The following is a 26,491-nucleotide window of genomic DNA, read 5'->3' as shown; positions in this document are numbered from 1 at the left end:
CTGGAACGCCCTCTGTAGACAGGGTTGGTCTCAACTCTCAGAGATCCACCTGCCTCTGCTTCCAAAGCACTGGGATTAAAGGCGTATGCCACCACTGCCCTGCAAATAACTTTTTAATAAGTTTTTTTTTTCCTGGATCCATTCTGTTTACACCATCAGGCCATAAGGTTGTCACATCCGTCATCACAGTAATTAAATTTTAATTAAGTTTTAATCATCTTTAATTATCCAGGTGTTGCCCCACCCTGCTCATCCAGCCTTCTGCCTGAGTCGATTTTGTTTCAGGACTTGCAAAGTGTGAAATTACGTAATTGAATTGAAAGGCTATTTCTGACCTGTCCTTGGTGCTTTGTAAAGCCATGGTAACGAAGTGTGGCTCTCTCCTTTGCAGCTGAACTGTCCCAAGCAATGAACAGTGGCACACTGTTGTCGAAACCATCCCCACCCTTGCCACCCAAGAGAGGCATTCCATCAACTTCGGTATCCAGCTCGGAGCCTGCTGCTTCAGCCACAGCTAAGACAGCAAATGATCAAAGAGAAAAAACTGTCTCTTTGTGTTTGGAACCACCGCTGACAATCCCGCCTTCGTCCCCGTCACCTCCCCTGCCTACCCACATACCTCCAGAGCCTCCACGGTCCCCTCTAGTCCCTGCTAAGACTTTTCAAATGGTGCCAGAAGTTGAGTTCTCCCCTTCTTTAGATCGATTCCAGGACATTTCCCAGCAGGAAGATCAGAAAAAGGAAGTCCCCAAGAAGATACAGGACCAGAGCTTTGGGGAGTCCCATATACCCTCCAGGCTTCCCCCAGTCCCACTGCATATCCGAATTCAGCAGGCCCTTACCAGCCCCCTTCCTGTGACCCCTCCCTTGGAAGGAACTCATAGAGCCCATTCACTGCTCTTTGAGAGCAGTGACAGCTTCTCCGAGGACACTGGCACCCTGGGTCGGACCAGGTCACTTCCTATCACGATTGAAATGTTGAAAGTGTGAGTGTTTCCTCCGGTCTCTTGTTCCTGGGTAATGTAGGCAGCCCCACACAGGAAAGGTTCTTCAGACAACATGGGTAAACTCAAGTCGAGGAAATGCTTCTGCCAAGAGTCAGTTCTAGAAGCAGGGCTTTTTTAACCCTGCTGATTTCTGTAACCTTGGTTTTTTTTGTTTTTTTTTTTTGTTTTGTTTTGTTTTTTGTTTGTTTGTTTGTTTTTAATGGGTTTTTGTGGTGATTTCTGTATTGACAGTACAGTTATCTGTCCATAGATATGAGCATTAACACTACTAGTTTTAGATGATTCAGATGTATTATCTAAATGTATTGCTTGATGCTTAAGAGCCACTGCTAATAGTGAGGAAGCCCTGGTTTTCACATCTCTCTCACCAGGCATAGTACTCAGCCTTTCTGGTTTTTTTTGTTTTGTTTTGTTTTGTTTTGTTTTGTTTTTCAGAGCTGGGGACCGAACCCAGGGCCTTGCGCTTCCTAGGCAAGCGCTCTACCACTGAGCTAAATTCCCAACCCCTTTTCTGGTTTTTAGCATCTCAGCTCTGAATGGGAATAGTATCTGAAGGCTTCTGTGAAGGAAATTAGGCAAATTCTGAAATGTGTCAGTGCCTACTACAAAACAGCCTGGGATTTGACTCATGAGTACTAAAGAGCTGCTTAGGAAGAATATTAAAATTAAGACTGTGAATTTGTAAGTTACTCCAGGAATGGACTTATGTGTGCTTCATTCTTTTCCCTTGAAAAGCCTCACGATTTCTGAAAAAAAAAAATGTCTGTTTGTTAGTCCAGATGATGACGAGGAAGAGCAGATCTGCCCGTTTGTTGAAGACATGACATCTACCTCAGCTACTCCTAAACTACCACCGTGTCTGCAAGAGGAAGAGAAGGAGAGCGACTCAGATTCAGAGGGTCCCATTCAGTATCGAGATGAGGAGGAAGATGATGATGATGATGAAAGCTATCAGAGTAAGAATAGGAGGGGAAAGTACAAGGGAAAGTTGTTCTGTGTGGTGCTGGGAACTTGGTGCCACATGCTGGGCAGTCTCTGCCAATGGTTAGATTCCCCAGCAGGAGAGGAAACATATGTCCTGCTCCATGGAGTCCTCTGGCTGTTGGAGGCCAGTGTGAAGGCCTCTTCCTCCACTTTGCCTTGGTGATCAAGACCATGAGAGGGAGCCACATTGACAGACTCATTCAGATTTATTTTTTAAACAGTCTTACTATAGCCCAGATTAGCCTGGAACTCACCGTGTAGACCAGGGTAGCCTTGAACTCAGAGACATCTACTGCCTCTGCCTCCTTAGTGCCAGGATTAAAGGTGTGAGCCGTCATCATTCAGATTCTTGGTTTGTATTTTAGGTCTGCTCAGAGACCAGAGCTATACATTTAGTCATAGAGCCTATGCTAAGCTAAGCACAGGGCCTGGATTCAGTACCCAACACCAGAAAAACAAAGCAAAACAAAACCCTTTCACCTTGAAGATATATAAGAAATCAAGATCTAAGAAATATAAATGTCTAAGAAATAGAGAGAAAACTAGTATAGAGGTTACGTTGAATACATTGAAAAGTTAGGAGATACTAGAGAGCTGACTCAGCAGTTAAGAATAGTTATTACTCTTGCAGAAGACTGGGTTCGGTTCCCAGCACCCATGTTAGGTAGCTTACAATCACCTGTAACTCCAGCTCCAGGAGAGCCAATGCCTGTGCCCTCTGAGGACGCCTGCTCGCACGTGCACACACCTCCACACAGACATAAACACACACACACATCATGTGCACACACCTCCACACAGACGTAAACACACACATCATGTGCACACACCTCCACACAGATGTTAACACACGCACACATCATGTGCACACAGCTCCACACAGACATAAACACACACACACATCATGTGCACACACCTCCACACAGATGTTAACACACGCACACATCATGTGCACACACCTCCACACAGATGTTAACACACGCACACATCATGTGCACACACCTCCACACAGATGTTAACACACACACACATCATGTGCACACACCTCCACACAGATGTTAACACACACACACATCATGTGCACACAGCTCCACACAGACGTAAACACACACACATCATTGCAAATAGAATCTTAAAGAGAAAATGGTGAATTTTCTTCAGTATAATGAACTTCTTGTTGAACCAAAGGAAAAACGTGTGTTCTCCTGGATGTGGAGGCTCATGCCTGTGATCACAGCACTTGAGAAGCTACGGCAGAAGGATTCCATTAGGTGGAACATAGCTTGAACTGTCAGATGAACTCAAAAACCAGAAATGGGGCTGAAGAGCTAGGGAAGCAGGCAGGCAGGGAGGGAGGGATCTGGGGATTGTTAGCTGCGTGAAAGCTTGTCTCAAGAACTACACAGGACTGGGGGCTGGAGAGATGGCTCAGTGGTTAAGAGCACCGACTGCTCTTCCAGAGGTCCTGAGTTCAAATCCCAGTAACCACATGGTGGCTCACAACCATCTGTAATGAGATCTGATGCCCTCTTCTGGTATGTCTGAATACAGTGTACTTATATATAATTAAAAAAAAATTAAAAAAAAAAAAAGAACTGCACAGGAAGTAAGGTTGGGAGTTACCGGTTAATGATGTCATCCAGCTACGAAGAGGCAGAGGTGGGAAGAGGAAGTGAACTCAGGAGTTCGGGAGCTGCCCAGCAACATTGTAAGAGTCACAAGATTATAAGATGTGTTAATATAACAGCCTTCTTCGTGTTTTAAACCAGAGGACTGTTCCAGAACAGACTAGATTGTGTCTTCAGAAACTCTCACTAAATGAGCAAACTGTAGAGTGCTGGTTAGGGAGGAGGTGTTCTTTACCTACCTCCGTCCATTTTGACAAAAATATCTTCAGATGCTTTATGTTGCCCGCTCCTGTGTTGGGCTGGGTCATTGGAGCCGACTCCTGCCGGGGGCTGCTCTTGACACTCTGGCCTGGCTCACGCTGTCCATGCCTGATCTCGGCATTTTCTCCCTGTGTAAGGTGCCCTGGCCAACAGAGTGAAGAGGAAGGACACGCTGGCAATGAAGCTGAGCAGCAGACCCAGCGAACCAGAGACCAGCCTGAGTTCTTGGCCTTGTAAAAGCAAGGAGGAGTGGAATGAAATACGGCACCAGATCGGGAACACGCTGATCCGGTAGGCCTCAGGAGTGAGGCATTCATGTGTCTCTTAAGAAAACAGTTTCTAACGTAGGACAGGTACAGTTGCATTTCCTCTAAGCTCGAGGAGTCAGGAACTACACAGATGGCGCTGGGTGGGTTCAACCATCAGACAGACAGGAGGCTTCTCAAAACTCGCTGAAGGAGTCAGGCTGGTTCCGGGCATACTCAGATTCCTGTGACTATCTGAGTGCTAGTGTGGAGTGCCAGCCTCGTGCGTCACGCCTGTGCTGTGCTGTGCTGTGTTTTCACTTAAGCACCATGGAACCGCTTCTTTTCAAAGGTAGTCTCATCAGAAAAGGAGGAGGCGGCATGCAGGGGCCTTTGCTATGTGCTCAGCGTATTTGCATGCAGGAGGAGTGTGGCAGCAGGAGTCTGCACGGCATGCACACTCCTCCCGTCTAAAAGGAGAAAAACTCTTGGCCTTCTCCCGGCAAGGTGTCCATTAATTTAGGTCCCGTCTTCTTTCCTACTGTACACATGCAGCTTTACTTATTTTTCCTTTTGGCTTTCAAGACAGGGTTTCTCTGTGAAGCCTTAACTGTTCTGGAATTTGCTCTGTAAACCAAGCTGGCCTCAAACTCACAGAGATCCACCTATCTATGCCTTCTGACTGCTGGGTGTACTACCACTGCCTGGCGTACCCCTAACATATTTTTAAAGGCTATTTATTTATTTATTTATTTATTTATTTATGTGCATTGATGTCATGAAGTCTGTGTGAAGGTGTCAGATCTTGAAGTTGCAGACAGTTGTAAGCTGCCATGTGGAAGCTGGGATTTGAACCTGGGTCCTAGAAGAGCAGCCAGTGCTCTTACCTACCAAGCCATCTCTCTTGCTCCCATATATATATGTATATATATGATTATATATATATGATTATATATATGATTTATTTATTTAATGTATGTGAGTACACTGTAGCTGTCTTTAGACACACCAGAAGAGGACATCGGATCCCATTACAGATGGTTGTGAGCCCCCATGTGGTTGCTGGGAATTGAACTCAGGACCTCTGGAAGAGGAGCCAGGGCTCCTAACCACTGAGCCATCTCTCCAGCCCTCTTACATGTATTTTTATTTATTTATTTTTTTTTTGGTTCTTTTTTTTCGGAGCTGGGGACTGAACCCAGGGCCTTGCGCTTCCTAGGTAAGCGCTCTACCACTGAGCTAAATCCCCAGCCCCAACATGTATTTTTAAATGCAGGGTTTTATGCTCTCAAGTCTAATTTCTGGTCTGAGGTAATATGTGATATTCAGTTGCCCTGTCTCTTTGATCTGCTTAATCTGAAGATTGTTCTTAGATGCTTTATTCTAAAGGTTCAACAATTATGTTCATGTGTGTGCAAAGAGTGTGTGTATATGTGTTGCACATAGTGTGTAATATGTGTGTGCATAGTTTGTGTGGAGAGAGTGGGAGGGTGGAGTGTGCCTCGCCCATGTGTGTACATACAGAGGCCAAAGAGCAGTCACTCAGAGTCTCTTGTCGCCCTCCACCTGATTGCTTGAGGGGGAGTCTCATGCACTTGCCCATTTGGCGAGTCCGGCTGTCCAGATTGTCCCTGACCACCTCTCTCCTCCCCTCCATGCAGGGATTGCAAATGCTTGCGCCATACCAGGTTTTAACATGGGTGCTAGACCCAGTCCTCATACTTGCACAACAAGGACTTTACCTACAGCCATCCTCCTGCCTCTGCCTTCCAAGTGCTAGGATTAAAGGTGTGAGTCAGGGTCTCATTTCGTAGTCCTGGTTAACCTAGAACTTGGCACGCAGATCAGGTTAACCTCTAACTCACAGAGTCAATATCCACTTGACTCTGCTTCCTTAATGCTAGGATTAAAGGCACACAGTACCATGTCTGGCTATGGTTCACAAAGATCTTTTCTTTTTTTTTTCTCTCTCTCTCTACAGTATAAAAATAAGTACATGCTCATTATATTAATAGTTAGAAAATTACATGAAAAAAGAAAACCTGTGGGCCAGCGAGTTGGTTCAGTGTGTAATGGTGCTTGCCACCAAGCTAGACAACTTGAATTCAGTTCCTGGGATCCATGTAAGGGAAAGAGAGAGTCCATCCCCATGAGTTGTCTGTGACTGCCACCTGTGTGTTCTGGTCACAGTTGTACCTCCTTCCTCTCAACACACATACAGACACACAAATAAATGTGATGACAATTTAAAAGAGAAGTTAGCCTGGGACACACCCTTAATCCTTGTGCTCTGAAGGCAGAGGCGGGTGGGTGTCTGTTATAGTCCCAGCCAGAGCTAGAGAGAACCCCATCTCAGAAAAGGAAAGAGAGAGAAAAAGAAAATGTTAACTGCTCAGAATCTTATGTCCTATACAGTATGTTTGACAAATTTCTATTTTATTATTATTATTATTATTATTATTATTATTATTATTATTATTATTATTATATTTTTTCCGGTTGTCTCCCCCTCCCCCCAAGACAGGGTTTCTCTGTGTATCCCTGACTGTCCTGGAACTCACTTTGTACACCAGAGCTGGCCTCAAACTCAGAGATCCTCCTACCTCTGCTTCCTGAGTACTGGGATATAGTGTGCCATTATACCCAGTTACACATTATCTTTTCATTTCATTTTATTTTATTTTATTTTATTTTATTTTATTTTATTTTATTTTATTTTATTTTTGGAGCTGAGGACCAAACCCAGGGCCTAGCACTTGCTAAGCTAAAGACCCAACCCCTCTTTTTATTTTATATCTCAGAGCTGAGGACCAGTCTCAGGGCCTTGCACTGGCAGGCAAGTGTTCAACCACTGAGTTAAATCTCCAACCATGGCAGACTCCTTTAAAGGGCTGAAAATAAGTATCTCAGTTGGGTGTGGTAGCATATGTCATCTAGAATCTGGCATGATAGAGCGGGATGGTTAGGAGTTCAAGACTACCTGCAGGTACATAGGGGGTCTGAGGACAAGCTGGGACGAGCTGGGACTACAGAGGCCCCACCTCAAAAAAAAAAAAAAAAAAGCCACATATAGCTTCTTGTAAATTTTGGCTTACAGTTTGTTGGCTTTTTAAAATCAGGTCTCTTGGAGCCCAGAGTGGTATTTATTACAAATGTCTGCCATATGTGCCGTGTGCCTGCTGCCCGCCCTCTGCTTTCTGTGGTGCAGGGATGGAGCACAGGCCCTCGGGCAAGCTAGGTAAATGGGCTGTCTGTGAGCTACACGGACTACACTGCCCACGTTGGGCAGTTTATAGCTGCCCATAACTCTCACTCCAGGGGATCTAATGCCTCTGGTACTCGGGACACCTCTACTCACACACACACACACACACACACACACACACACACACAGAGAGAGAGAGAGAGAGAGAGAAGCTGAGCTCGTGCATGTAATCTAAACTGCTTGGAAGGCTGAAGCAGGAGGACCCCAAGTTTAAGGCTTCCTCTGTGTATAACAAGTTTAAGGCTAGCCTGTTCCATTTAGTTGGAATGTCTCTCAAATATATAATGAAATTAGAGATTATGTATTTCTAAAGTAAAAGAACTGGGGTAGCTCTGGGTTTCCCCTCTTAACACCACCAAAATAAAAAAGATAATTGTATGAGAAGCTCTTGAGCTAGAGAGATGGCTTTCAGTACTGACTGCTCCACCAGGGGAGATGATGCCCTTTCCTGGCTTCCACAGGCACCAGGCGTGCACGTGATGCACCTGCACCATGCAGGTCAAGTGTTCAGATGTGAAATAAGACATAACAACAACAACAAAACTGTTTTGAATATTAAAACTTTTCTTTCGGGGTTGGGGATTTAGCTCAGTGGTAGAGCGCTTGCCTAGGAAGCGCAAGGCCCTGGGTTCGGTCCCCAGCTCCGAAAAAAAGAAAAAGGAAAAAAAAAAAAAACAAAAAACTTTTCTTTCTCACTATATCAAACTATGCCCTAGGTTAAATTTGACCTGCAGAGGATATACATGACTGCGATCTTTTTGCCTTATTTATTTATTTATTTATTTATTTATTCATTCGTTTATTCGTTTAGTTATTGTTGTTTTTGTCTTTCTGAGATGGGGTTTCTCTGTGTAGCCTTGGCTCCTAGAACTCCCTCTGTAGACCAGGTTACATAAACTCACAGTTCTGCCTGTCTCTGCTCCGAGTACTGGAATTAAAGGTGTGAGCCACCACTGTGCAGCTTTTTTTTAAAAAATCATAACAGTTTTCCTTATTACCATATAGCCTGTCTGTCGTCTATCTGTTTGATTGAGACATGGTCTTACTGTGTAGCCCTGGCTATCCTGGAAATTGCTATATAGACCAGACTGGCCTCAAACTTTAAGGTATCCACCTGCCTCTGCTTCCTGAATGCTGAGATTAAAGGCTTGCACCACTACCAGCAACCGAATACTTAGTCGCTATCCTTATTACTAATGATCATGTGTTAGCCCACTGAACTGATAGAATTAATTAATTGAGTTATAACCCTGTTGGATGGTGCTTATCTCTGGTGTTTGCTACTCTGCTGATTCTAGTCAGTGGTTCTCACGTTTAAGCATTCATTTGGCAGGCTTAACTTACCTGTCAGGCTTGTTTAAAAAGCAAATTGTTGAGTTACACCCTGAATTTTTGCTCCAGGGTGGGGCATGGTTCGAAATTCTTGTTCACAGTACTGAACCTGGGGCCGGTTTGAAAGCCAGGAGTCTGTTAGTTTCCATAGTGTCCTCAGTTCAAATATCTTTGGGATTATAGTGTGAACTCTTTTGTGATTATTTCATGAAAGTTTCATACGGTGGCCTAAGCTGTCCTGGAACTCACTAGCTGAAGCTGGCCTTGAACCTTTGGCAATCTTCCTGCCTTAGCTTCCATGCTGGGACTTACAGGTGTCAGTGACTGTGTCCAGCACTGCAGTCCTTCCCCACCTCCAACTTCACTATGTCAGAAAATGTAGAATGACCAGTCTGTTCCTGGTCAGATGTCACCGTTCCTTGAAACCCCTCTTCACTTCCTGTCTGTCCATGTGAAGGTCAGTTGTTTCTGTTACCGTATTCCCAGCACTGCAGCCAGATGCCATGATGCATGCTGGGATCCCGTACTCAGGAGGTGGGGGCAAGATGATGACCACTCAGATCTACAGTGGGAAACTGTGTTTCCAGAAAATAAAATATCATTTGTATACTATGATTTTATTTTAAAAACATTCAGCATGGTCAAGTGTGGTGGTGTGACCTTTAATCCCAGCACTTGGAAGGCAGAGAGGTAAATGGATCGCTTTGCATTTGAGACTAGCCTGGTCTACATAGTGAGTTTTAAGACAACCAGGGGTGCACAGTGAGATCCTGTCTCAAAACAAAAATGTGTTCAGCATCCCTAATAATCAGAGAAACAGAAGCCAGAAGAGACAAAGCACAGGAGTTAGCAAGGGAGTGAAGCAACTGGAGCCTTACAGCGTTTGATAGAAATGCAGGATGTACAGCCTATGTGCAGAACACTATGGAGGCTCCTCAAAAAGTTAAGCCAGCTATGATGGTGCATCCCTGAAATCCCAGTGGTTTAAGAAGTAGAGTGAATTTGAGAGAAGCCTAGGCTGTGTAGTAAAACACTAACAAAACAAAAATTAAAAGTAGCTGACTGGGATTTAGGAGGATGACCTCATTAAAATGTTTTCTCTGAAAGCATGTGGAACAGAGTTCAAATCCCCTGAGCCCATTTAAAAGGCAGGCGTGCAGACATACATCTGTGACTTCAAGCACTTTATGAGGGCAAAGATGAGGTCCCTGGAGCTACTAACCAGCCACTGTGGCTAAACATATGAGCTTCGTGTTCAATGAGAGATCCTACTTCAGTAAAGTTCCAGCTAAGGAAGCCACCAAGGACCTCTGGCCTCTGCATGTACACACATGCACCTGCTCGATGCTTGGATGCAAGTGTGTTTGAAAAGAGAGTGCTTAAGCGCACACACAACCACCCCACCCCTTGACTCTCTCTGAGGCATTATCACTCCTTCAACCTTCCTTCTAGCTTGGGTGTAGGCTAGTCTCAGTAATCCTCCTGTCTCGGCTCTTTTCAACCATCCCCTCCCCAATTTGTTGCATGACTGCTAGGATCTCAATTCTGGTGCTCACACTTACCGATCAAGGATTCTTTTTGTTTGTTTTGAAAACTTTTGGGCTGGAGAGATGGCTCAGTGGTTAAGAGCACCGACTGCTCTTCCAAAGGTCCTGAGTTCAAATCCCAGCAACCACATGGTGGCTCACAACCATCTATAATGAGATTCGATGCCCTCTTCTGGTGTGTCTGAAGACAGCTACAGTGTACTCATATATAATAAATAAATATTTAAAAAAAAAAAAAAAGAAAACTTTTTTATGTGTGTGAGTGTTTGAGGGTGTGTACCCCTCATGTGTAGTTCCCGAGCAGTTCAGAAGAGGGCGTCTGTGAGCTGTCGTGCGTGTGCTGGGATGGAGCCCAGGTTCTCCAGGAAAACAGCCTGTGCTTTCATTGTGGAGCTACCACCATACTCACACACCTCTCTGTTTCGGGAACAGGATCTTGGAATCCTGAGCCTCTACCCTTAGGTGCTGGCCTCACAGCTGTGAGTCATCCCATTCCACATAATACTGTGTTTCTCAGTTCTTTCACTGTCACGTTGGTCATGATGAACAAAGAAGCCACCAAAGTATATGTTAGAAATTTTGGGGCTGGAGAGATGGCTCAGCGGTTAAGAGCACTGACTGCTCTTCCAGAGGTCCTCAGTTCAATTCCCAGCAACCACATGGTGGCTCACAACCATCTATGATGAGATCTGATGTCCTCTTCTGGCGTGTCTGAGGACAGCGACAGTGAACTCACATACATGAAATAAATTAACTAATAAATAATTCTTAAAAAAAAAAAAGACATTTTGGAGATTTGTTAACACATCAATGTAAATCTTGCTGCCGCCCCCCCAAAAAACCCCAAAAACCTCTCCAAATTCTTAGAACCAGTATTGAACCCTTGTGTCTCTGTTGTAGGCGGCTGAGTCAAAGACCAACAGCAGAAGAGCTGGAGCAACGGAACATACTACAGCGTGAGTTGAGCATAATGAAGCCCAGGCCTTTGTGCAGCATGAATTCAGTTTGCATTAGGACAGAAGTATTTGCGAAAAGGGCCAAGGAGAGTCAGTCTCTGCTTGGGAAGCCAAGCCTCCTAGGAAATGTCACGTGGTGGTGTTTAGTGTACTGTGTGTGGCATGCCCGAAATTTTGTTCAAATGTTGTCATAGCACCCTGGGTCTGTGTTGGCATTTGTCAGTGACAGTGTGTGCAGGCTTGGCCTATGCTTTCTCTGTCCAGGGAACGAAGGTAATGGCTGAACTGATGGACAGGGCATTGCTGTTCCTGGTGGAGTCTCAGGCTCGGAACAATCCTTGAGCCATGGCTTCCCTTCTACTTTTACTCCTTGACTTGTGTTTCTGTAGCCACCAAAGAGGAGCATGTGTCTAACTTTCTGTCCCTGTGCATAGTTAACTTCCTGCGTAGTGTTCTGAGCCAAGGTTTCACCAGAGCCTTGAGTTAAAACCTGTGCTCTGGGGCCCCTTCCCGAGGACACATGGTAACCCCAACTCCCAGTCCACCTGACCTCTGCGGGCTCCTCTGCTCGTCTCCATCCCAGATAAAATCACCAGAATAGCCCAGCCCAGCCTTTCCACCGTCACTCCCTTCTGTCTTCCCACCCCAAGCCACTCAGTCCCTCCTCACAGCACGGGCTCCTCCCATCCTTTGTTCTCAGCACACCCCTACACCCCTATACCCCTGCACCCCAGGAGACTCTCTGTGCTCATACCTTGGAAATACCGACCTCAGTGAGGAACCTGAGCTGAGCTCCCAGGACAGAGAGCAGCCGTATGCTGGGCCTGCCTGCCCATGTTCTTGTTTCTCAGATCCGTTCCACAGGCTGTGCCAGCTGTCCTGATTGCCTCCTCAGACAGTGATCTCTTCTAGACAGCTCTTACCTACCCAGCCCTGTGGACATGAGGGATACAGGGGCTGAGGAGAAAAAGGATACAGAGATGAAGGATGGAGTGTCTGTGGCAGAGTGGAAAACACACTACAAATGAAAGGAATACTGTTTCAGCAGAGAAATGGAAGGGCCTCTGGAGTGGCTCTGAGCACACCATTGGATGATTCCATGACCTGTCTGCTCAGTGCTGGACTGTGCTACTCACAGTCTGGACGCTCGGTGGATTAGAATCCAGAAGCTTTGTGGATACCGCCCTCAACAGTGCAGTATCAGTTGACTATTCTCAGGGGCTATTCTGAGAATGACTTCTTTTTTTAAAAAAATTTATTATTATTTTAAAGATTATTTATTATATATAGGTACACTATAGCTGTCCTCAGACACACCAGAAGAGGGCATCAGATCCCATTACAGATGGTTGTGAGCCACCATGTGGTTGCTGGGAATTGAACTCAGGACCTCTGGAAGAGCAGTCACTGCTCTTAACCACTGAGCCATCTCTCCAGCCCTATGCAAGTGTGTGTGTGTGTGTGTGTGTGTGTGTGTGTGTGTGTGTGTGTGTGTGTGTGTGTGTGTGTATGTATGTATGTATGTGTGTGTGAGTGTAAGTGTAAGTAGATGTACCTTTGAGCCATCTCTCCAGCCCTATGCGTGTGTGTGTGTGTGTGTGTGTGTGTGTGTGTGTGTGTGTGTGTATAAGTAGATGTACCTTTTAGCCAGAGGCATCAGATCCCCTGGAACCAGTTACCTACCAGTTACCCTTATGAGTGCTGGGAACTAAACTTGGGAACTCTGCAAGAGTGGTATACATTATATTATTTGCACACCAGAAGAAGGCACCAGACCTCACAGATGGTTGTGAGCCACCATGTGGTTGCTAGGAATTAAACTTAGCACCTCTGGAAGAGTAGCCAGTGCTCTTAACTTCTGAACCATCTCTCTGGCCAGCAATATATATATATATATATATACACACACACACATACATACACACCACATGTGTATCTGGTGGCCCTCAGAAGCCAGAAAGGACCATCAGGTACTCGGGAACTAGAGTTACAGATGGCTTTGAGCCTGTGAACCAAACCTGAGTCCTCTGGAAGAACAATCAGTGCTCGTAGTAACTCAGCCATTATCCTTCCAGCCCCAGTGTGCCCTCTAAGCCACTGAGCTGCCTCTGCAGCCCCTATAGCTATTTCCTCCCCAAGAACATTATTTGTTTTTATTTTGTGCATTTGTGCGGGGGTGTGTAGTGAATGTGTGCCATGTTTGAGGTAGGTTGACGGTGGAGACTGGCAGAGGAGAGTAATTCCCCAGCCCAGCTGGAGTTACAGGCAGTTGGGAGCCATTGCTTGGTTGCTGGGAATTGAACTCGGGTTCTAGAACAAGTGCACTGAGCTTGCTATCTCCTGAAAACTTCCTGTTCAAGAGCACTATAATCAATATTAAAATATTTTCAGCTCTGTAGATCTTTAACCACATGGAAGCTTTTAGATAGCTGGAAAGTGTTTAAAAATGTAAAAGCCGGGGTTGGGGATTTAGCTCAGTGGTAGAGCGCTTGCCTAGGAAGCGCAAGGCCCTGGGTTCGGTCCCCAGCTCCGAAAAAAAGAACCAAAAAAAAAAAAAAAATGTAAAAGCCTATCCTTAGCTCGAGGGCCCGTGCTCCTGGTGTGCTATCTCCTATCTTGCTCTTTGGTTTGTATATTCGATTATACCGTGGACAGGAAAAGGTTCCTTTTGTGTGTGTGTGTTTTGCTTTCAGTTTTTTTTTTTTAACTTTTTTTTTTTAGAGATTTATTTATTTATTATCTATGAGTACACTGTAGCTGTCTTCAGACACACCAGAAGAGGGCATGGGATCCCATTACAGATGGTTGTGAGCCACCATGTGGTAGCTGGGAATTGAACTCAGGACCTCTGGAAGAGCAGTCAGTGCTCTTAACCGCTGAGCCATCTCTCCAGCCCTTGCTTTCAGTTTTTCAAGACAGTGTTTCTCTGTGTAGCTGTGGCCATCCTGGAACTGTGACTAAAGTCACAGAGATCCGCCTGCCTCTGCTTCCTCATGGTGGAATTAAAGGTATATGCCGCCACTACCTGGGCAGGAAAGGTTCTTGATTGCCATTCACACATGGAGTGGTTCATTTGGTTCTAGCTTTGACCTAAAGAAATACGTGTATTATAATTACTAAAATGTTTGCTGTGCAAATTTTCATTTTGAAGTAATGTCCTTTGTTTCTGTCAACTGAAGCTAAAAATGAAGCTGATCGCCAAGCAGAGAAACGGGAAATTAAACGTCGACTCACTAGAAAGGTACGGTGGGTGTCCTTGAGTTTGATGATCTGTGTGATTGGAACGAATGAGTCTGACTTGTGCCCCAGACTAATATGACAGTAAGCCATGGACATGGACAGCCCCACCACCTTCGCAGGGGTGGCATCTGTTGGTTTGGTTTTAATATTTGGGAGAAACGGCTGTGACATTTTACATTTAAACCAGGAGCTCTGAACTTATGAGCTGTCTCGTCTGAGGTGTCTTTATTTTTGACTAAAAATTCAATTGCCATGTAGGAGCAATAATAGGAGAATTGTGTAGTGTTCCGTTTTGCAATGCAAACTGGTTGGTTTTTAATGAAGAAAATAGCTGAAATAGTCCTGAGACCTGAGAAATAGGAAGAGACGTGATTTTCTCCATGGTCTAGGTCAGTCAGGAGAGGCCTTGGTCTGTACTCCGCCATGTTGGTGCTGGAGCCTCTCTTCTCTTCTCCACTCCACCCCTCATTTGTGATTGCATCTGTAAATGCTGATTTCTCTCCTAGCGCTTGATGATACTTCTTAAAAATCATAAGAATTGTCTGGCATAATGTCACAGCACCTTTAGTCCCAGCACTTCAGAGGCAGAAGCAGGTAGATCTCTTGAGTTCAAGGCCAGCCTGGTCTGCAGAGTGAGTTCCAGGACAGCCAGGGATAAACTGTCTCGAAAAACAAACAAAAAATTTAAAAAACAATAATAATAAATCTTAAAAATAAAATTAAATAGAGTTCCCAGAGTAGTGAAATTGTGGCTAGTCTATGTTTCCCTCTCCAGGAATGGAGGAATTACCCTTGCTGTCTAGAGGTATTCCTGGGTCTCCAGCCTTTCATTATTTAAGGTTACCTAATTGTACAGCCTTAAATCATAAATTCGTGGGGTTGGAGAGATGGCTTAGTAGTTAGAAACATTGGCTGCTCTTCCAGAGGTCCTGAGTTCAATTCCCAGCAACCATCTTTAACAGGATCTGATGCCCTCTTCTGACATTCAGGCGTACATGCAAATAAAGCACTAATACATATAATCTTTAAGAAAAAAACCTCATAATTTCCCACAAAATCTGCTCTTTAGGCAGCATTGACCAGGTATCTCCTGGGAACTCCTCAGAGCTATGGAGTGGCACAAGGATGTCAAGGATGCTAAACACGTGCTTTGTGCTGAGTTCTATCCTAACAGCATCTACCTTGTAACCGCATCCTCAGATCTTGGAGCACATATTAGTTTGTAAAACATGGGGCATGGCAGTGGTTCTGTACAATGAAATGAGTTAAAACGAAAGCCCAAACCCTTACAATGTTCTCGTACATTTTTATCTATTTTGTGTGTATGGAATATTTCGTAATATGGCAGTCATATTGAGGTCAGAGGACGACAACTTGTGGATACCAGTTCTCTTTTCATTCAGTGAGTCCCTGGGATTAATAAGCCCATCAGACTTGGTGACAAATGCTCTTCTTACCCACGAAGCTACCTTGACACCCCAAAATGATACATGCGAATCCCTGGGGAGTTTTAGAGAGGACGGGACTCTGGCAGGTATAGTCACAGTTTCCTAGGTACTCTGGGTGTGGTGACTCTGGCCTCCTCCTCGCTCTGGACAGTTGAGTCAGCAGGAAAAGGACAGCATGAGCTAGCCCTTTCTCAGAAGAAAACAGGCTCCCTAGGTAACTGTCGGTGCTCAGTGAATAGGACAGCAATTTAAACGCATGACTGGCCATGTCTTTCAGCTCAGCCAAAGGCCAACTGTGGCTGAGCTACTTGCCAGGAAGATCCTGAGGTTTAATGAGTATGTGGAGGTGACGGACGCTCAGGACTATGACCGGCGAGCAGATAAGCCTTGGACCAAACTGACTCCTGCTGACAAGGTAACTCAGGTTCTCATGTTCCCTGAAACCCTCCCTGCTACTTTGAGATGGAAATAAAATACTTTTTAAAAACATTTATTTTATGTGTACAAATGTATATCTGTGCAGAGAGGCCAGAAGAGGGCATCTGATGGTCTGGAACTGAGTTCTAGGCAGTTGTGAGCCATCTTGTGGATGCCTGAAACTGAACCTGGATTGTCTGGAAGAGCATCCATTGCTTACCTGCCAAGCCATCTCTCCAGCCCTAATAAAATACATTATTTATTAACAGCCACAATTGGAGGAAATATGGTGCTATATTTGAGTAATATAGTCACTTCTATACCCATTTAATGTACTATGAGAACTATGAAGTTTTTCTAATACTCTGATTTGACTTGAGACTTGTGGGTCTGCATGCAGCTTAGTGCTGTCTGTCAGGGAGGATGGTGTGTATCTGGTTCAGCCCAGCTGGTTCTCCAGACCCGGCTTTTCCTCCCTCTGGGCTGCACCCACGACCTGTGGTTCCTTCTAATGGTCAGCCCATTAGAGATGCACGGAGAGTCACTCAGCTGCCTTTTCGGAGAGAAGAGATGTTCAAATCTCACTTCTGTCCCGCAGGCTGCCATCAGGAAAGAATTAAATGAGTTTAAGAGCTCGGAGATGGAGGTTCACGTAGACAGCAAACACTTCACACGGTAAGACCCAAAGATCCAAATTAAGTGGATTGTGATTAAGTGAAATTTCTGCAACCAACAAACAACAGAATTGTTCAGAAGGAGGAGCCCTGCTGACCGAGAAAGCCAAGGATGGTGGCGTGCATCCATAATCCCAGCACTTGGGTGGTGGAGGCAGAAGGATCAGGAGTTCAAGGCTAGCCCGTCCCTGTCGTGAGTTCAAGGCCACCCTAGACTCCACGAGACTTTATTAAAATCCAAAGACAGTAGGGCCCGGGTGCCGACTGTGGACGAGCTGTGTTGTGAAGGTGTAAAGATGACTCTGGATCCCTGGAACTCACAAGAAAGATGCAGCAGCAGTGAGTGTGTATCATGCCAGCACACCGTGGTGAGGTGGAAGGCAGATGGGGCAGTCCTCAGAAGCCCATGGGCCAGCTACCCTGGTATACACAGCAGTGACAAAGACACCTTGATTCCAACAGGTGGAAGACAAAACTGTTAGCTGACTTCCACATGTGCACTGCCGTATCAGTGGGCCTGCACACACACACACACACACACACACACACACACACACACACACACACACACGACAGAATAGTAAATAAATACCAAGGGCCAAGGGCTGACAGTGTGGCTTACCCAACATGCGCAAAGTCCTGGGTTCCATCCCCAGTACCCCAGAACCTGGGCATGGAGGCGTATTATGTCTGTTATCCCAGCACTTAGGAAGTAGAGGCAAGAGGATCAGAAGTTCAAGGTCATTCTCAGCTACACAGCAAGTTCCAGAACACCCTGAGGTAAATCGGACCCCTTCTTAAAGCAATACCAACAGCAAAAAGTAGTAAGAACCAAGAGGCAGTTGTAAATGCCCATTCTGTGTAGCTTAGGCTGAGAGTTTATAGACAGCCAGTGCCAGGCTGAAACTCACAGTTGTCTAACCTCTACCTTCTAAGTGCTAAGATAACAAACTTGGGTTACTAAGCCCTAACTACTCTTGTTATTTTTGAGACAGGGTCTCACTGTGCAGCTATAGCTGACCTCACATGTACCCACTGTCTCCCAAGTGCTGGGCTTGCAGGCCCGTGCTGCCATGCCCAGCTGCCTGGAGCTTCTGATACTCCTGTCCGCCTCCTAAGCGGAGACCACAGATGAGAGCCACCACACCTGAGTGCTCATATCTCTACCTTTGTATTGATGTCTGTGAGGTCTGTGAGACAGGAAGCTGTATAGACAGCTCGGTTTATTTAACAAGTATTTCCCGAGCACCTACAACATAGTATTACAATTCTAGAACTGTTGGTTGCAACAGGGAATCAGGACAAAACCCTGGGTTTCAGCAAGCTCTTGTTACAGCAGAAAGGCGAATGGGAAGTAAACTGTGAATATTAAGACTGGTGCGCCTGGGGCTGGAGAGATGGCTCAGCGGTTAAGAGCACCCGACTGCTCTTCCAGAGGTCATGAGTTCAATTCCCAGCAACCACATGGTGGCTCACAACCATCTGTAAAGAGATCTGATGCCCTCTTCTGGTGTATCTGAAGACAGCTACAGTGTACTTATATATAATAAATGAATAAATAAAAAAAAAAATGTAAAAAAAAAAAAAAAAAAGACTGGTGCGCCTGTGGCATGCCGAGATGGAGATGCCTGGCGTCTACAGAGCATGAAGCCCTCTCAGACCCCCGCCACAGCTCAGAGTGCAAACATGGTACCCATGTCAGCACAAGATAGTAGGTCCTTAAGGAGAAAATCCGGCTTTATGTTCTATATTCTTTTTTTTTTTTTTTGGAGCTGGGAACCGAACCCAGGGCCTTGCACTTGCTAGGCAAGCTCTCTACCACTGAGCTAAATCCCCAACCCCTATTCTTTTGTTTTTGTTCTGAGACAAAAATGGGATTTTATTCTTGTTGATTGACTTGGCTTTTAATAAACAGTGGTTTTGCTTCTTGCCTGCAAAGTGATGGAATTTCTCCTTTTTTTTTTTTTTTTTTTGATTTTGTAGTATCTCACACTTAGCTCAAGCTAGCCTAGAACTCAAAGGAGTCCTCCTGCCTCAAACTCCCAAGTGCTGGAAGTACTTCCCCTCTAGCTGCAGCGCCATAACTAACCCAACCAAGCAGAGCTGGACGTTTAACTTAGAGGCGGAGTGCACAGGCCCTGGGTCCAGTCGTCAGCACTACCTGAAGTGTATATATATATATATTTTTTTTTTTTGGTTCTTTTTTTCGGAGCTGGGGACCGAACCCAGGGCCTTGCGCTTCCTAGGCAAGCGCTCTACCACTGAGCTAAATCCCCAACCCCAAGTGTATATATTTTTGTAATCAACTTGGATCCTTTGATTTTTTTTTCCAAACAAATTTCAAGAACAGAAAAGCAGTCTCCATTGTCTGATAATGTCTTTCTTTTTGACCCCTTCCAGCTACCATCGCCCATGAAGCTGAAGCCTGAGAAAGGAACTAAAGGACCACTGGGAAAGCATAGCTGTTTTGTTGCTTGTCTCCAGGGCGACCATAACACTTCCTGCACAGCCAGACCTGCTCTGGGATCTGGTTCGGGGCAGACAGCACTCGTATGCATGTAGCCTTTCCTCGGTATGGATCCTTGTGCACCTCTTAGAGAAGAACGAAACACCAGATACTTTTGAGCCTTTTAACAACACTGCAGCAGACTTGAGGACTTTTCTCTCACCAGCCACAGAGGCACAGAGCCACTTGCAGGGTCTGAGTTTTACTGGCCGCAGCACAAGCTGCCCTAAGACACCTGCGTGTACTGGGGCCGTTTGTACCATTAGCCTGTCTGCTCTGTCTGAGAGTCTTCATGCAGGCGTAATTCAGCCATCAAGTCCTCTTACCAGAAAAAACCTTCTGGAGGCACCACCCCTTGGAGCAAAAGGGACCCGCTTCCAGAGAAAGTGCCTGGACCTCACTGGTGTCAGTTCAGAGACCGCACTTTAAGGACTGACCAGAAGGAAGCTCAGGCTCTGGCCTGTCCCTTCCTCTATTTGGTACTTGTCATCCTAGGTCCTTTCTTTTTATTTTGAGACAAGATCTTATTCTGTGGCTTAGGCTGGCCTGCAAACTCCCATCTCGGCCTCCCAAGTGCTGGCCCTTATTTTAAAGTGAACTTAAAGAAATGGGGGAATTTATTCATTCCATGGTCTGAGCTGTAACCAGAATCCAAGTGATCACTTGAGTGCATTTCCTGTGTACAAACCAAGAAAAAGGCCTTAATATTAAATAACGCCAGTTTGGTAGAGAACTGACTCAGAGGGTAGACTATTATATGTTCCTTGTACCAAATGATATTGTAAACCACTTCAGCCTGTGGGAGCACCGTGTGGGAGCACCTGTGGGAGCACTGTGTGCTACAGGTGCGCGTGCCTCTAGACAGAGCCCTCTCCTTGGTGCTCTTGACCCTCCTTACTGCACAGTCCCTCTCTACAGCATTAGCCCCTCCCACCTCCCGACAGCGAACACCTCACTTGTCTTTCCATTCCATGTTGGAGCCAGCGTGGTTGGTGCCTGTGTTTTCTAGTCAGGCCTCCCCGTTTGCATTTGGGTGCTGGTTTGCTTATTGTCTCAAAGAACTTTTCTCCTGAAACCTACACAGCCTCACCGTTCCCTCCTGAATTCTATTTACATTGTAAGTGGTAGAGAAATGTTATAATGGGTTTGTTTATATTTTTTGTTTTTGTTTTAGTTTGTACCTCAGTATGTAGCCCAGGCTAGCCTTTGAAGTGAAGTCTTCCTTACTCAGCCTTCCCAGTCTGGGATCATAGACGGCAAGTCATACCCAGCTTTTTCTCACCTTAACATCTAGTAAGTTGTGCGTCTTTAAATTTTTTTTTTTGCTTTATTCTGTTTCCTGTCTATATTTTTTCAGCAATGTTCTCTGTGTCAACGTCATACTTATTAAAGAGTTAGAATACAGGACAAACAAAAAAGCTAAAGTGACCTTAGAACTCGTACTTTGTTCTCTATGGAGGAAAAAGTGCTTTGGGTTTTTGTTGTTGTTTTTTTTTTTTCCCTCTTACTGCCAGATAGTTTCTGGCTATGAAAAAAAGACTGCGTCCCACCTCCCAGTCTGTGAGAAGTCTAGGTACAAGGTTGCTAGAGCTGTTAACCTTTGTGATCGCATTCTGTTCTGTGCTCCTGAAGGAGGGAGGCTCAGTTCTCACAAGCGAGGCGGGTGCCTGCTCCACCCCTGTTCCTTCCTGCTTAGTCCTGGGTTTATAGAGCACTTTATGGGCCTGTGCTGCCTGTGCTGTGGTAACTTTGTGTTTTATTAGACAGGCTCTCATGTCACCTCACAATGTAGCCAAGGATCTGCCTCCACCCCCTGCTTACAGGGCTCACAGAGGCACCCACCATGCCTGCCTGTCTTGTCTCCCTGCTGCTTTCCCTGCCTCACAGTGCCAAGCCTGACTCCCCGTGTGCTTGTGTGTGCCATCAAGGGCCCTGACTCACAGTTCATCTCATTCGTCTTCTGCAGCGTCATCTGTTAGGGCGGCATCTAGCCCGTGGTTTTGTTTTTATGTATATAAAAGTTGATTACGTGTTTCTTTCTGTAATTTGAAGCTTACAATCATAATGTAAAAGGGTAAAAGCTTCTCATGTTGTAGGTTAAGATGCTTCTCCAGTGTACAGAATCTTGTAAAATAAATAATTACATTGTATATCAGTCTTCCCACCAATCTTAATTATTAAAGTATTTTAGAATATTAAAAAACCTGGACTTCTTACTTTTTACTTTGGAATGCTGTGCAGTGAGCTCAGGCCTCATGTGTGTTAATTACTCTGCCACTAAGCCATAGCCCTGACCTGTGGGTTTACTTTGTTTTGTTTTATTCCAGAAGATTGAAACAACTTAAAAGTGATCCCAAAATACTGCTAATGACGTCCAATAAAAAGAAGGTGAACAGTAGTGTTAAGTGTAGCCAGAGGCGAAACAGTCTGCTTATGAATTGCTATGCACAAAAATCACAGGGCTGGGGTATAGCAGCTCAGTAGAGCGCTTGCCTGGTACGCACTGAGCCCTGTTCAGTCCCCAGCAGCAAACCAGCAAGACAAAGTGTCCCCAATGCTTCTGAAGCCAAGGCAGAAGAGTCAGAAGTTCAAGGTCATCTTGAGTAACATAGCAAATTCAAAATCATCCAGCATAGCCTGGGGTGCATGGTATTCTCTCTCACTCTCAATCTCTGAATTGCAGAGAGAGGAGTTATGTCCAGGCCTTGCCTGCCTAGCCTCTACCCACCCTATCTGGAAAATGAGATTGTACAGGTCAGGTTATTTCTTTAAGGTCAAAACAAATACTATTTTTGCATATGTTTGAGGACAAGGACTTAGAGCCCACTCAGTCTACCTTATAAGGATTTACTCGATATGGATCACGGCTAACTGACCCTCAGGCTGATGTCACCAGAGCAGCTGGTGCTGCCTGTCCTTACAGGCAGGCTGCCCAGTTTCAGCCCAGGGCACCTCAGCAATGACTCACTTGCTGCTTGGCACTTGGCACACTACCCTTTACTAAGTGTGACAAGAAACCAGGAGTCGTGGGGCTGGGGATTTAGCTCAGTGGTAGAGCGCTTACCTAGGAAGCGCAAGGCCCTGGGTTCGGTCCCCAGCTCCGAAAAAAAGAACCAAAAAAAAAAAAAAAAGAAACCAGGAGTCAGAACTTTTTGTTGGCTGTTTTTCTGATCCCAGATTCCTGTGGCCCAAATTAGTAGTTGTTACTGCAGTTGTTACTGCAGCCTTGGAGTTAAAATGTCTCCAGAAGTTTGTTCTGAAGGTGCACGCTGCCCAGGATTTACTGAACAGTGGATGAAGTTTGGTTCTTTGTGGAGAGAGACTGAGGTCTGGAAAACCATGTCAGAAAGGAGAGGGCAGAGGCAACAAGATGGCTCAGTGGGTAAAAGCAATTCCCACCAAGCCTAAGGGACAGCTAGAGCACAGAAATGGGCAGAGAGATAGGAGAGAAGCACCCCCACAAGGCATTTCCTCAGACCTCCACACCTTGTGGCAGGAGCATTCCCACATATACATCATACACACATTCAGTAATAACAGAGTCTAGTGAGTACCAAATGAACTAGGGGTCATATAAAAGATGGGAACATACAGAAACAAACAAAAAAGAAAACCAGCTCAGAAGCCACTACTGCTGTTAAGTAGATTTTAAAATGTGAAAATGAAGTCAAAACTATTAACTTACACTTTGCCTCTTTGTATTTTCTTTTGAAGATTTACCTATTTACATTGTTGCTGTCTCAGACACACCAGAAGAGGGCATCAGATCATTACAGATGGTTGTGAGCCACCATGTGGTTGCGGGGAATTGAACTCAGGATCTCTGGAAGAGCAGTCGGATGCTCTTAACCGCTGAGCCATCTCTCCAGCCCCACAATGTTACTTTTCTACTCAGAAAATGGAGTGTTAGAAGACGAAAGCAGCCTGAGGGCCATCTTCCTCTTCATACTGAGTCTGGGACAGCCAGGGCTATACAGAGAACCCCATACTGAGAAACAAAAACCAAGTTATAAAAAATTGTTTGCGGGGCTGGGGATTTAGCTCAGTGGTAGAGCGCTTGCCTAGGAAGCGCAAGGCCCTGGGTTCCGTCCCCAGCTCCGGAAAAAAAGAACCCCCCCCAAAAAAAAAAATTTGTTTGCTTGGCAGTGGTGGTGCACACCTGTGAAGAACTCAGCACACATCTCGATATATCAAGAGGACCGTGGCCAGTGTTTCTAATCAGGCTAGCCTCGATTTAATGACACCATTAATTTATTTGCCTGACACAGATCCTTACTGCATTATTGCTTGTGCATGTATGATGGTGGAGCGCTTTGTACACGTTACAGCATTTCGTGGTTTTTGTGTGCAGCCCTGCGGTTCAGGTACCTGCCCACCCAGTGATAAATATCTTAAGCATCACCATATTTTATTGTCAACATCTATATTAGTTTTATATGTCTGTATGGAAAGTGCACAAAACCGCTTTTTAAACGGGTGTGGATAAGAACCTCAAATCTTAGGCTGGTGTCTTCCCGTTGAGAATGCATGATTGTTGTTGTTTTGCTTCGTGTGTGTGTGTGTGCTTTGATGTACTTACTCCTATTTGTGCACCATGTGTCTGGGGATCCACTGAAACTGGAGTTAACAGACAGCTCAGTAGGGAGCGACGCGCTGTGAGCTCCCCTATAAGTACTGTGGGAGAGCAACCAGGAATCTTAACCACTAAGCTATCTCTCCAGTCCCCTCCATGGGAAGTTCTTAACTGTAGCCAATTCTTCGAGAGGCACCTCTGTTCTGTATCAAATGTGCCTTCCACATACAAAGTAGATTCAAGCTCTGGAATCTAGAAAGCGTTTCCTAGCTTTTTTTTTTTTTTTCATTTTGCCTATACCAGTGTATCCAGGCAGAGAGGACAAACCTCACGAGCTCATCAATTCTACGCCATCAAGACCCAAAACTTTAATAGCGCAAAAGTCTCCGATCCCAGTTGAGGTGAAACTCGACCTGAAGTAGATCCCATCAGCCTTAGCGCATTTCCAATGGCTCTAAGTGCGCGTGACATGCGCAGGCGCAGTCGGCAACAGCTGACTTCCGGAAGTTGCTTAAGGTATAAATACGGCTGCGTCGGCGAGATTCTGTCTCTTTACCGGTTTCTCTCTGGGTCTGTACTCTGTAGGTGAGTACCATATGCTGATCTCAGCTGCTGTGGGTTTTCCCTCGTGGTTCGGCACCCAGGGTTTGAGAGGAAGAGTCGCGGCTGTGCGGACTCCGCGTGGGAAGCCGGGTTCATTTGCCCAGCATGGTGTGTGGACACGTGCTTCTCGGCCTAATAACCGGCCTTCTTTCGCGGATCTCAAAGCCAGTTGGATTATTGCCTGGGAAACTAACGATGTCTACGCACTTTACTTTAAGGTTGATTCTACTTAAGAAAACAGGCTCTTTTGTTCCTGTGGTGTGATTTGGGCAGTTAGCCGCCTTCGAGCGCTCGATTTTAACTTAAAAGTCGTTGAGCCTTTTTCCCCGAATTTTATTTCTCTCCAACGTGTGGTAGCCAGATTCTGCAGTTTTCTTGTTCATTCATCTGCCATTATTCAGAGAGCCGTTCACGTAGATGTCTGAACAGTTTGGGTGGACGTGTTGTGTTCTGTTTGCATGGGGTGCCTGAGACCGATAGTTGCAGCACTCAGAAGCCAGGCGTTGTTTCGAGCTGGAGATCTGACAAGGACTATGGGACATTTTGTCAAAAGAAATGTCTTTCCCGTGACTATCCAACGTGGATACCCCGGGAGGTCACTCTCCCCGGGCTCTGTCCTAGTGGCGTACGGGAGCATAGGGTACCGCCCGATGATGTACAGTCCCTTTCCACAACGTTGGAGATGAAGCTGGGCTTCGAGTCTGCGCCTGCATATTCCTACGACTTCTCAGAGTCCTGTGGACCGTGACTGAGGAGACAAACCATGCAGGAAACAGTCTTAAATCGCAATCTGGGGGTGGGTCTGCGTACTTTAAGCGTTTAATTTACTGACGGAGTGTCTTCTATTGCAGAATTGATGAGTGATCCCAAAGAACTCATTGAGGTACGTTCTTTGTTCCGTGTGTCTAAGTTAATAGTGGTGGGACACTAATTGGGGTGTGTGTAGTCTGTATTGGTTGAGTTTGACTGATTTTTAGAGTACTAACCAGACATTCCAACGTGGATACCCCGGGAGGTCACTCTCCCCGGGCTCTGTCCTAGTGGCGTACGGGAGCATAGGGTACTGCCCGATGATGTACAGTCCCTTTCCACAACGTTGGAGATGGAGCTGGGCTTCGAGTCTGCGCCTGCATATTCCTACGACTTCTCAGAGTCCTGTGGACCGTGACTGAGGAGACAAACCATGCAGGAAACAAAAATTTAAAGGTGATAAGACTTTTGCTGTGCCGCCTTCGGGAATGTAATGTTTGTGGTATTTTTTTTCCCCCTCTTTCAGGAAAGAAGAGGATCTATCTGTACAGGTGCCTGTTGATTTACTTGATAAAAGACTTTGAGGCCTTTTAATTATATGCAGCTTGGTGAAATCTTGTCCATATTATGGCCTCATCCATTGGAAGCTGGACAAGCTTTTGTGCCTACTCAATTTTGTCTGGCAATTACATTTTCCATACAGGTTGTGTCTAGATTTGTGAAAATGAAGCATGGTTCTCCTTTTTGAGGTCCAGGAGGTTTCCCCAGGACCATGTTATATAAACTTTATATTTTTTGTTCCCATGTTCTCTGTAAGATTGTAGCCATGAGTTCAGATCCAGAATGGGTTATTCGATCCAGTTGTAATCTATGAGTCTTTGTGATATGCCTGACAAGTTTGAATTAAAGCTTTTTGAATGCCTTTTCTTGTGATTTAATGTGTGCATGCAGACGGCTACAGATGGGTTCAAGATAAACCGAGTGAATGTTTGATCCATCCAAGTACTGAAATTACATTCCTTCTGCTCTGGTGATAGTGTTGGGTGGGAAACTAG

The 26,491-nt window shown here is 45.4% G+C and overlaps 1 protein-coding gene and 2 non-coding genes across 13 annotated transcripts in view; all 3 read left to right on the top strand.

Moving 5' to 3' along the window:
- Positions 1 to 26,358, top strand: part of Phactr4 (phosphatase and actin regulator 4) — a 76,240-nt gene extending 49,882 nt beyond the window's left edge. For 9 of the 11 annotated variants that reach the window (XM_063288416.1, XM_063288413.1, XM_039111275.2 and 6 more), the window contains 10 exons: positions 392 to 986; positions 1,782 to 1,963; positions 4,018 to 4,171; positions 11,170 to 11,225; positions 14,405 to 14,466; positions 16,191 to 16,328; positions 16,929 to 17,005; positions 19,405 to 24,668; positions 25,538 to 25,569; positions 25,963 to 26,358. In XM_063288416.1, the coding sequence (XP_063144486.1) occupies positions 392 to 986; positions 1,782 to 1,963; positions 4,018 to 4,171; positions 11,170 to 11,225; positions 14,405 to 14,466; positions 16,191 to 16,328; positions 16,929 to 17,005; positions 19,405 to 19,420 (1,280 nt within the window). In that variant the 3' untranslated portion in view covers positions 19,421 to 24,668; positions 25,538 to 25,569; positions 25,963 to 26,358. Of the gene's footprint in view, positions 1 to 391; positions 987 to 1,781; positions 1,964 to 4,017; positions 4,172 to 11,169; positions 11,226 to 14,404; positions 14,467 to 16,190; positions 16,329 to 16,928; positions 17,006 to 19,404; positions 24,669 to 25,537; positions 25,570 to 25,962 lie in introns of those variants that run through there. The other 2 variants (NM_001427182.1, NM_001427181.1) reach the window with 1 other exon arrangement.
- LOC120103239 (small nucleolar RNA SNORA73 family) lies at positions 25,261 to 25,464 on the top strand. Its single transcript, XR_005505324.1, has one exon. It is a non-coding gene; the product is annotated as a small nucleolar RNA SNORA73 family (small nucleolar RNA).
- LOC120103240 (small nucleolar RNA SNORA73 family) lies at positions 25,681 to 25,884 on the top strand. Its single transcript, XR_005505325.1, has one exon. It is a non-coding gene; the product is annotated as a small nucleolar RNA SNORA73 family (small nucleolar RNA).
- Positions 26,359 to 26,491: the final 133 nt, after the last annotated feature.

The sequence above is a fragment of the Rattus norvegicus genome, chromosome 5 (assembly GCF_036323735.1).
Source record: "Rattus norvegicus strain BN/NHsdMcwi chromosome 5, GRCr8, whole genome shotgun sequence".
Taxonomy (NCBI): domain Eukaryota; kingdom Metazoa; phylum Chordata; class Mammalia; order Rodentia; family Muridae; genus Rattus; species Rattus norvegicus.
The sequence above is the reverse complement of the archived record's forward strand: the minus strand, read 5'-3'. Positions and strand labels throughout refer to the sequence as shown.